The sequence below is a fragment of the Gossypium hirsutum genome, chromosome D08, assembly GCF_007990345.1.
Source record: "Gossypium hirsutum isolate 1008001.06 chromosome D08, Gossypium_hirsutum_v2.1, whole genome shotgun sequence".
NCBI classification, from domain to species: Eukaryota; Viridiplantae; Streptophyta; class Magnoliopsida; order Malvales; family Malvaceae; genus Gossypium; species Gossypium hirsutum.
The window spans coordinates 56,130,469-56,142,140 of record NC_053444.1 but is presented as its reverse complement, the minus strand read 5'-3'; the positions used below and the strand labels follow the sequence as shown (position 1 = coordinate 56,142,140).

Here is an 11,672-nt window from a genome sequence, read left to right as displayed (position 1 = left end):
TCTCAATACATTAATAACATCTTAATACTAACAACAACAACAACAACAACAACAACAACAACAACAACAACAACAACAACAACAATAATAATACTAACTAATACTATTATTTTGAGTTTTATTAATCTTAATAACTAAACTAAAACTAAAACAAAAAATATTACAAAATATACAAAATAATAACAACAATATAATCAAAAAAATTTAAAAAAAATACCTTCTTTTTCTCTCATTTTCTCTTCTTTTCCGCAGCAACTCTTCTTCTTCTTCTTCTTCTTTTATTTTCTCCCTTCAGCTGGACAAATCTCAGATTTATAATACAAATAGTGCCGCCAATCAATATGGCACCATTGGTGCCTCCAATGGCATTGGCACCATTGGTGCCGCCAATGGTTTTGGCACCTTTGGTGCCGCCAATGCCATTGGCGTGACAAAGGTGCCGTCACATCGGTCAGATTTTTTTTGCAGGTTTTTTTTGTTTTTTTATATATTTTGGTAAATAAAAATTATATATATTTTGGTAAATAAAAAAAATTTATAATATTTTGGTAATTTTTTTATTTTTTTATAATATTTTTGTAAAAAACCCTATTGTTTAGTATATATATGTGGAAAGAAAGATGAAAAAAAAAAACCAACCAACCCATCATCTTCCATGCATCCAACGTGAGGAGAAGAGAGAAAGAAAGAAAATTTTGCTTTCTTTACAATTTGGTCCCTCCTTCAAAAAAATTACCATTTTCACCTAAAAATCAAAAGAATTTTCATATCCATCAAGATAGAAAGATAACAAGGAGACTATGGGGAGCTAGAATATCAAGTTAGATTCAAGAAATAGAGGCTATAGGAGAGAGAAAATCAAGTTAAAGATTGAAATTAATTGAGCAAGGTAAGAGCATCAAGATTCAATATATTTTTGAGTTTGATATTATTGAAAAAATATGAAATTGATGTTAATGTAGGGTTTTATTATATAAGTTTTTATGTTCTTGATATGTTAGTGAAGAGAAAATAAGAGAAAGTGATGAGAAATAGTGTAGAGAAGGAAAATAAGAGTGTTATAAACTTAGTAATCAATATTTTGCACTAAAATAGTTTTGGACAGTAGCAGTAGGTTAAATTTGAAAAATCACCATAAATTGTGGAAATATAATTATAGGATGAATAAAATATGAAATTAAATATTATTGAGTCTAGTTTCTTATAGAAGAAACGATGTAAGTAATAGAATTGTAAATCATGAGATATAATAAATTTTGTGAGACAAGGTCAGAATGATTTCGGGTTCCCTTGTACTGACTTTGGAAAATCATCAAAAATTGGAGAAAAATAATTAGAGGCTTACATTTATATGTTTAAATACTTAATGAGTCTATTTTCAATAGAAACAAACAGAAACATCATTAGAATTCTGTACGAGGAGATAATTAATTTTTAGTGAAGAATGGTCGGAACTGTTAGACAGCAGAATAGGGATGACTTTAAAGAATAAACTGTACTTATTGGCTAAGCCAAAAATTATGAAAATTTTATGGTAAGAACATATGTGAGTCTAGTTTCAATAAAATTTATGAATCTTAATTTGGAGTTCTGTATCTCAAGATATAAATAATTTAGTGACTACAACTCAAGTGGACAGCTTCGAATGAATTTATATAAGTAAATGGTGAAATTATAGATAATGTTACCTATAAGCATGTTATATACATTAAGGATGTGGAATGGAGAGGAGGAGGAGGAAAATATATGATTATTTAACTAGCATGAGTTTTCATTAAAAATGACCAATTTACATGTTTTAGGTCTAGGGACTAAATTGAACAAATGTGAAACTTTAAGGGTAAATTTGTAAAAATGTCAAAAAGTGACCAAATTGCATGAAATGGATTGGTTATTTATCTAAACTACAAAATTGAATGAAATTTAGAACAATATTGGGTGGAAATATGAGAAAAATAGAAAATTTCCAAAATGTCCCTGAATTTTGGTATTTCTGCAATTTAGTCCGGTGAGCTCGTATGAGCTATATTCTATATAATTTTAATTGAAGTGAACTCTATTTGGTAATGAATATTATATATGTGTGTGTGTGTGTGTGTGTGTGTTTTATTATTGGTAATATGTATAATTATTTGATGCATTTAAATGATTATCGGAAGCTCGATTGGGTTGGAAGCTTGTTGGAGATATATCACATTATCCGTTGGTTCTATTGGTAATTTTGGATGATTTGATTCTGGTTATAATGACTTGTATAAGTTAAATTGGTTAATGTTAGCTCATAAATGTTTTGATTTTAATTGGTCATAAATATGAATGCTTGATGAAATGAAATGTCTGAAAATTAATTTGTAAGCTCCGATAATGCTCTATAACCCTATTCTGGAGAAGGATACGGGTTAGGGGTGTTACACCATTAGTTATGAAATTACAATAATAACTTTTTGTTTTTTAATCCGGATCACGAATCTTGGTGATCTTCTCTATCTAATGGATGGGGAGTCCTCTTTGAAATCGTTCGCCCTACACCCACCCCCAAGTATATGCTTCAACAGGAATCACGCACACAAGGGTAGATTGATACAATATAAACCTCTGGTAAAATGCCCCCGTAACCCAGCGGATAAAGTACATTACATAATCCGTTTTAGGGATTGGCGACTTACCCATTCCGTGACTTTGGCACTGGACGTTCCAAAAATGGGTACTATCGGGTCGGGTGAATTCAATAATAGACGCCTGGTGGTATTCCAGCTTTCCTTCTCCTTTCAGGACCTATCCGAAAGAGAATCCAGTACTTCTCAGTCGTGAATATCTGAATAGGGCGAACCGCCCCGTGGATATCTTTGCTTCGGAACAAAACAATTAGAATTAGGCTTGGTCAACTGGAATGTGTATGGGATCTGAACCCTTATTAATTATATTGAAAATACTTTAAATTTATCATTTAACCAAGACTTTATTTTGATTTAATTATACATTTTTAATTTTACTATGCACGCTCTATTACCTCCATCGGTCATTGATTTTATACCATTTTTAAACACATCTATATTTTAAATTTATAGCTTCACATACATATATGTATGATAAGAGTTTTAGTAAGAAATATATCATTAGAAGATGTATGAAGAATTTAAATAAAACAAAACTAATTGAACTTAAATATACACACTGCATTAGACGAACCATTAATGGCATTCACCCCAAATAACTACATGATTATCCAAAATAATTACAAAGTTATCAAAATAATATTTAAATATTTTCAAATATCATGCGCCACTTAATTTCATAATCTTTAATTTTTTTTAATTTATATAGTTTTGAAATATTTTAATATCATAAGTTTTATATTCTCTCCATCCCAATAAGTTTGTTACATGTAGATTTTTGATAGCCGAAGTTTTTAACTTCTTATTATTATTTATTGTTGATAAAAAATTAAAAATTATATTTTTAAAACCTTGAATGAAATTATTTTTAAATTTCTTTTTCTAAAATTAATTATTTAAAATAATTTGGATCGAAGTTTTAGAATTTTGACAAAAAATCAACGAGGAAAGTTTTATCTAGTTTTGATACATATGAATCATAACCGAGTGGAACCATGAAGAACTAGTGGGGATTAAGTGCATTTTTTATACCCTTAGCAGCCATACTGCATGCCCAAAAAGTAGAAACACTTGAAATATATTATATACACGTATGTATTAGGTATTTTGTGTTGCCATTAGATCGATCCACATATTGCCAGGAATGTAGGGTCCCTATTCCATTGTTGATCATCGGATGTGGGTTTCGGGCGGCATGCATGTTAACCTAACCTCACTCGCATCTCATCAATCGATATAAATATATGGCTATGAGTAAAGTATCGATTCCCCATTAATCTAAGATAGAAAAAACTCCACGTTATGAACTTATATTTTTCAGCCTTTTATTAATTGGAAAGGAATTTACAGCCATTTAATTTGAATAAAAATAACCAAAAAAATTTTACAAGAAAAGGTAAATTTTCTCCTACAACTAGAGGTTCTCATGAGTCGGGCCGAGCTGAGTTCAATTAAAAGTTTAGGCTCATTTATTAGGCCCAGACTTGGCCTAGCCCGAAAAATGGGCCTAAAATTTTGCCAAGCCCGACCCGGATAAAATGCTAAAACTCGGACCCGACCGTATTAATTTTTTTATAATTTTTAAATATACAATACATCAAAATACTAAAAACATCAAAATAAATATTTCCCAACAAATTGAAAATAAATTTTAAAAAATATCTAGACTTAAATAACACTAAGATAAATACAACTTAACAAGCAAATGTCTCTAAAATAATAACAAAATTAACAAATGCCATTAAAATAATAACAAAATTAACAATAAAATAAGTTTTATACAATATCCAAATAATAACAATAAAATATTAGGAACATAATAGTAAAATGGTAGCAAAATAGGGAAAAAAATAAGAAAATAACATTCAAAAACAAAAAAAAAGCAAATTTTTTTGTCTTTTAGTGAATTCGGGCCAGGCCCGGGCCAAAATGCCTTACACGAGGTCCGGCCCATTTTTTAAATAGACCTTATTTTTTTGTCTAAGCTCATTTTTCGGGTCTATACTTACCCAAATCCTCCAACATTTCAGGCCAACCTTTAGGTCGGCCGGGTGGCCTCTTCCCAAATGAATTAATAAATGAAGAAATCCGCTAAAGGGAAATTAAAGGAAAAAATGAATGAAATATTTCTCTTTGATCAGGTTGATGTTGTCGAGTATCTTCACATGAAATGCCTCTACCTTTGTATGGGAGATGATGGGGACGATGTCAAACTGCAAAAATAAAAGCAATTAATATATAAGTGTTAAATAAATAATGTAAACATACTAATTAGTGTGACTAACAAGAAAATTAAGCAAACCATATAAAAAATAAGAAGACTTACTCAAGAATATCTTTCCAGAAGGAGCTATCAGTTTCATCACCCATTAGCTTCTCCCAAGCCTGGAACATGGAAGTGTCTGCAGGTGACATGGTTGAGCTGTGATTGTAGAATAATAAAAGAAAACTGCTCAAGTATATTGGATGCTAACGTATTGTTATATACAAGCAGGGAAAGAAAGTAACAGAAAATAACAGAAAAATAACTACTAATTGACTAACAAGAAATTAATTTAAAACTATATGACTAATAGTGATTGGTGTTGGTCTTGTCGTCTCCCATTTGGTTCATGGAAGTAGTAGCAGTCTCAGGAGATTCCGAAACCAATTCAGAAATTAGAAAATCACTCATATTGTTGGCACATAATTAAATTAACCTTGCACAAATAAATTATGAAAAGTTAGAAGAGTGAAGAGACTTGAATATGAAAAGTGAAAAAACTTGAATATGAATAGTGAAGAGACTTGAAGATGAAAAGTTAAGAGGCTTGAATATGAAAAGATACACACATGCATGAATAGTCACAACTCCTAGCATATAGTGATATAGATGAATAGTCACTTACAACTCCTATATAAAGAGTTGTATGTGATGAAGAATTATTAACTTTGTGTGCTTGAAATAAAAGATTATTTGAAAGAATTTTTTCATACAAAATTTATTTCTCTTCTCCATTATATTCTTTATCATTTTCTTTGTTTTATTTCTCCAAATATTAATCATTCAACTACGCATATCTGGGCTTTCATAACCTTCAAAACTTGCCCACGAATTGTCAATTACACCCTGAGACATTGAATGAAATTTCTGAGGAACTGGGGCTGGTTCATCGGCATAAAGAGAGCTTGTCCCATTTATCAATCCTTCATATGGGTAAGATTTCTGGGACCCCATTAAACCAGCAGTAATAGTTGAGAGTTGGTTGGTATTCAGGGTTTGGATTAGGTTTTGCAATAGCTGAGCAGCATCAGCCTGCACTTTAAGAGCACTACTTTCCCAAGGATTCATCAAGCTGCCTAACTGTGCAGCACAAATCAGCTGAGTAAGATTCAAAAGGTGATTGAGATCAGTTCTTGGTTTGTGGGTGTTTGGTTCGAGTCCCATGTTGAGAAGCTTCTTCCTGATGTGGGTGTTCCAAAAGTTCTTGATCTCATTATCTGTTCGTCCAGGGAGATAAGTAGCAATCTTTGACCACCTGTACAAAATTAAATCAAAGCCGTTAAACCTTGAACATGAACAATTGCCAAGATTATTATTGGAATAAACAATATAAGATATAAATATATGTACTTGTTCCCAAGAGTGGAATGAAGGTTAACGATAAGTCTCTCTTCTTCTTCGGAGAATCTCCCCCTCTTGATGTCAGGCCTCAAATAGTTTGCCCACCTTAGCCTGCAACTCTTTCCACATCTATTCAAGCCAGCATGCTTTGGAAGAGTTTTCCAATTGCCATGGCCATGCGTGTTAATGTAATCAAGCAGCTTCTCATCTTCTTCTGGAGTCCATGGACCCTTCTTGAGATTAGCATCATCAGAACTACAGCATGGAGACCTTCCCATTTTGCTGATCACGAACGAAACTAATAATAAACCAGCAGAGCACAGAAGAACCAGTTATCAGGTTAGCTGAACTGAACCGCTCTTAGATGCGGGTTTTAACTTTGAAAATTTGTAGGATACTTGATGATACGAATTGACCTGGCTGGTCTGGTTTTATAGGTGCATGATGGACTATCATATTCAAACCTATGATGTTATTATCATACTTTTTGAAGGTTTCCTAGATCAAGAGGCACACACATTCTTAAGAAGTAACCTGGAAATTCATAAATTTATTTAAAACCCCATAAATCCGAATCCGGATTAGGCAGTAATAGAAGTAGAATGGAGGGGTCGGTACAGTAACCGATAAACGAGATTTTAATATCTTAAACCATGCATGGCTACTTAAATTTTGTTTTTAAATATATCTCGTTTTATTAATCAATTTATCCATAAACATTATATAATAAATAAAATTCAAATTCTCAAATTCATAATCAGTTTATTAGTATAATTAAAACGCAATTCACATTTTCAATCAAGTAGAACTAAAATCAATTCAATATGAAATACAGCCAATTAAAACTTAAAATATATCCATATTTAGATGGAATAAATTTAAATTGGACTCATCCATAATAAAACTTAAAACCCCAAAAAACTCAATCCCGACGAAATCATAAATTGACTGACGGCGACGAACGAAAGTTGCATTAATCACCACCTTATCGTTGGTTTCAACCATGGATAAAGCTTAGACCAGGCAGGGGAATATGACACTGGCCCAGTTTGGTTCGAGTTTAAGAATTAGGTCACAACTGTGCCACTAAAATGGGCTAATTTAGCCCAATATTATACTCATTTCCAAAGTCCACGAAGCATCTTATTATGGTGTTTATTAGCCCTTGTGTTGCTTTTATATGGAACTGGAAGAACCATTATTAACCAAAAGATGATTCATTTGTAAAGTTATTTTATTCATGTTCTTAGGAGACTGACATGAAAAACTAGCCCAAGATAAATATAGTAAACAATAGGTACTAGAAAACTCTATATTTATGCGAAGGACCAATAGCCCCATATTTTATACTCTACTAGTAGTTCAAAATTCAAAGTAGACTTGGATACGAGAGTGAAGCTGATCACACCCTGTCAATAATGGCTCGGTTAGAAGGGCGGGGAGCAATCTTGGAAGCATGTTCAGAAGCATTGGCTAGAACCTGAAACATTCTCAATATCTCAGTTCTGTCTTCCACGTAGTACTTGGCCTTGCTACATTTCTGCCCAACCGTGCAAGCAAACACATCCGCTACTGGGGAGAGATAGGGGCCAGCCGTTGCTCGCATTATCACCTCAAACATGTCCTCATCAGACCTGTCATCCCCAATACACAGAACAAAATCGGGTAGCATTCCCTTTTGTTTCATTGTCACCAGGAGATGTTCCGCAACCAGACCCTTGTTCACACCCTGAATGAGCAGACGTGTGCGCATGGCAGTCAGCACATATATTCTATGCACTTCAAAAATGGAAATGAATGTTTTGAAGTGAGGATTTAAATGATATTGACATTCAAAAGTAATGCCTAAAACTTCTTCCAGAACTTATTCTCTACAAGCTTTCACTAAATTATATAACTCGCTCTACTCCGTTTTGTTAACTAGAAAATGCAATTATGTAATTGATATAAACTGGTATCTCGTTGAACATGTGCTACTAACCTGAGGTTTAACTTCTACAATGTGCTGGCCACTCTTAACCAAAACTGGCTCATTAGCAAGAACGCTTTCGAGGTGATCTAAAAGTTCCTTAGCCTGGCAAAATCCGAAATCAGGATCAGCATCTCGGTAGTTCCACACAAGGGAGCTCTCTTTAGTCTCAATGGCAGAACCATCTGTCGTTTCAGTGTACAATTTCATCACGGGCTCAGCAATCTGCTTCCAATCAAAGTCCGGCACAGAGATACAAGTTTCCCAATCTGCATCATGTTTTGGCCTGGGGAAAAAGATGGTAAATAAAGGGACAAGTTATGAACAATTAGATCCTCTCTATGCAATGCTTTTTCCTCAGTTACAGACAAGGAATAACGACCTTCAACTGATACTGAATCATACTGTAAGCATTGGCGACAAGAATTAGATGTTCATTGAGCTAAAGCAACAGGAAAAAAAAACACACCTGATAAAATAGCCATTCTCTGCTGCAATTCCGAGCTTCTCACAACAGGAAAACCATTCAGTTAGAGTCTTTCTATCTTTTGCACTGACCAGGAAAACAACATTCTTGGGATCTCTACACAGATTGTTCAAGATTCCAACAGCCTCTACATTGGGGATAGTACTTAATGAACTAGTCAGCAGCAAGGTGCTATCGTAATCCAAAAGAATTGCTCGGTTCTTGGTTCTCTTGTAAGCTGCAACAATGTGCTCAACAGAAAGCTTCCTGAAATTTGGATCCATAGCTACTACTCGGAACCCTAAACCAAAACCAATTCCCCAGCACCGCTTCCTTAAATGATCCCGGCAAGCCCTCTCAAGATCCTGCAAAAAGCTACGTGCCCAATATGCAACATCATGTGTACTCACGTACCTGTAATGTTTCTCATGCCGCAATTGCTTTTCTGCCTCGGAGAGAATAAGTGCGGAATCCATAGCGTCAGCCACAGCATCAATGTTCCATGGATTTACTCGAATTGCCCCACTCAGGGATGGTGAGCATCCAATAAATTCAGAAACAACCAACATGCTCCTTTTTGGTCCCAAGGGATTTAGCCCCAGGGTCTGATCTAGCTTTTCGTTTCCTTGTCGGCATATAATATATTCATATGGTATAAGGTTCATCCCATCCCTCACCGCTGTAACCAGACAACACTCAGCTATAACGTAATAAGCAATCCGCTCGTAAAACTGGAGAGGGGTATCAATTAAAACCACTGGATCATATCCTGGTCTTCCAAACGCATTATTAATCCTCTTCACTGTGGCATAAGCTTCAGACCGGACTTCTTCTACATCTCTTCCTCGGCCTCTTGCAGGATTTGCAATTTGAACCAAAACAACCTGACCGGCATTCTCAGTATGTTGCATGAGCAATTGTTCCATGGCCAAAAGCTTCAGGCTGATCCCCTTAAATATGTCCATGTCATCAACCCCAAGCATAACAGTTTGACCCCTAAATTTATTGCGTAACTCAGCCACCTTAGATTCAGTCTCAGGAAGATTCAGCACAGACTGAAGCTGTCCTATATGAATCCCAACTGGAAGAATCTTAATACTCACCGTCCGACCATAATATTCAAGCCCTATGTAGCCACGCTTTGACTGATAAGAAAGACCGAGCATTCTGCTGCAACACGTGAGGAAGTGCCTGGCATAATCAAAAGTATGAAAGCCAATGAGGTCAGAGTTGAGTAGTGCTCTTAAAAGTTCCTCTCTTACAGGAAGTGTCCTATATATTTCAGATGATGGAAATGGGCTATGGAGGAAAAATCCAAGCTTCACCCTATTAAACCTCTTCCTCAAAAATGTTGGCAAAACCATCAAATGATAGTCATGAACCCACACATAATCGTCATCAGGGTTTATGACTTCCATAACTTTGTCGGCAAAAATCTTGTTCACAGAAACATAAGCTTGCCAAAGGGAGCGATCAAAACGACCACCAAGATCTGGTGATAGAGGAAGCATGTAGTGAAATAAAGGCCACAGATGTTGCTTACAGAATCCATGATAGAACTTAGTGAAAAGCTCGGGAGGGAGGAATGCAGGGACACATTTGAAAGTTTCAAGCAATGTTTGGGCCACATCGTCTTGTTCGTTAGGAGGAACCTCCTCTTTAAGGCAACCTACATAGATTACTTCTACATCTTCTCCAAGCCCATCTTTGAGTTGCAAAAGAAGTGAATCTTCATCCCAGCTAAAGCACCACCCCTCATCATCAGTATTTTGATGTACTCGAAGTGGAAGCTGGTTTCCCACGATAATCATCCGTTCTTGAGAAACTGAAGAAGGAGCATCAGAGCTAACACTGTTGCAGTTATCGTCTTCTACCTCCGACAAGAGCCCGGGGACAGTAGCCACCCGACGAAACCTCTTTTTTTCTTGACTAAGAGTTGGGGTACCACCATAAGCAAGGTCCAAGAGGTTAGAATAAGACCTCGAAACCATGACAGCAAAGGATAGAAAAATCCTTCCTGCCTCTGAAAATTGCACAAGACCTTATTGATCCTCTTTTCTATAACTAGTTGACAGAAATCTCCCAAGAGAAAACACTAGCACATCAAAATATAATCAGAATTCAGAAGGAAATATGGAAAACAAACACATGTTAAGTGCATCCTAGCATATCATTCATCAGCCTACCAGATGCGGCATGAATGAAAAATTCAAAAGCGGCATATAATTCTCAAGATGCATGTACCATACAAGTTTCCAATTTGAGAAGACATCACTAAGAAGGGCTTTTAACTCTTCTAAAGGGGAAAACAAATACCTTACAAGTTACAACCTACACTGGTTGGTTTGAAATAAACGCCAAAAAGAACCAATACACTAAAGCCTCAACCAAAAAAAATTAAATCAGACAAGTTCTAATCTAGTAGTGGCAAATTTGCCTCTTGATTTTAATCAGCCTCAACAAAGTAATCAACTAATTACACAAAGCAAGGCTGATCAAAACAGGCAGTTGAAAAATATCAAAATGTACAATCAACCCATGTTCAAATAAAAATAAATAAAGTTAAAAGCTTTATATAGAAGAGCCAGAGAAAGAAACAACATAGGCCGTCAAAAGAGCATGCAGTGATAAAAGGAACCAAGTAAGTGAGAAGTCAAATAATAGAAAGCAGAGCAGATAGTGGCAGGCAATACGAAGACCAAAAACGAAAAGGGTTATTGCAGTGAAGAAGATTAGAAGAAAAAAAAACATACCTTGGGAGGCTATGAGAAAGATTCTGTTTGTGAAGAAGGCAGGCCTTTTAGTTCATGCCAATTCTCATTTGTTGTACCCCCAAGAAAAAGTTTCTTACTTTCTCTTTTATGTGTGAACTTCACAGCATATGGTATTTCTTTGTACAAAGCATCTAATGCTTTTCTTTCTGTGCTGTCATTTTCTGAAAGAGTTGCGTGAGTGCTGTCTTGTTGAGTGATGAGTGAAGGTAAAGAATGAATCCAAACAATGGAAAAGAAAAAGAAC

The 11,672-nt window shown here is 34.9% G+C and overlaps 2 protein-coding genes across 3 annotated transcripts; both read right to left on the bottom strand.

Moving 5' to 3' along the window:
• Nucleotides 1-5,407: 5,407 nt before the first annotated feature.
• On the bottom strand, nucleotides 5,408-7,297 carry LOC107933575 (transcription factor MYB93). The gene is made up of 2 exons (XM_016865826.2): nucleotides 6,229-7,297; nucleotides 5,408-6,133 (listed from the first exon to the last, which is right to left on the bottom strand). The coding sequence occupies exons 1-2, from the start codon at nucleotides 6,495-6,497 to the stop codon at nucleotides 5,662-5,664; spliced, it is 741 nt and encodes a 246-aa protein (XP_016721315.1). The 5' UTR covers nucleotides 6,498-7,297; the 3' UTR covers nucleotides 5,408-5,661.
• Nucleotides 7,298-7,435: 138 nt separating this feature from the next.
• Nucleotides 7,436-11,672, bottom strand: LOC107933574 (alpha,alpha-trehalose-phosphate synthase [UDP-forming] 5). 2 transcript variants are annotated; one of them, XM_016865824.2, is made up of 4 exons: nucleotides 11,408-11,672; nucleotides 8,658-10,749; nucleotides 8,201-8,474; nucleotides 7,436-7,948 (listed from the first exon to the last, which is right to left on the bottom strand). In XM_016865824.2, the coding sequence occupies exons 2-4, from the start codon at nucleotides 10,643-10,645 to the stop codon at nucleotides 7,622-7,624; spliced, it is 2,589 nt and encodes an 862-aa protein (XP_016721313.1). In that variant the 5' UTR covers nucleotides 10,646-10,749; nucleotides 11,408-11,672; the 3' UTR covers nucleotides 7,436-7,621. The 2 variants fall into 2 exon arrangements, with proteins under 2 accessions (XP_016721313.1, XP_016721314.1); XM_016865825.2 differs by having other exon boundaries at nucleotides 8,658-10,733; nucleotides 11,408-11,635.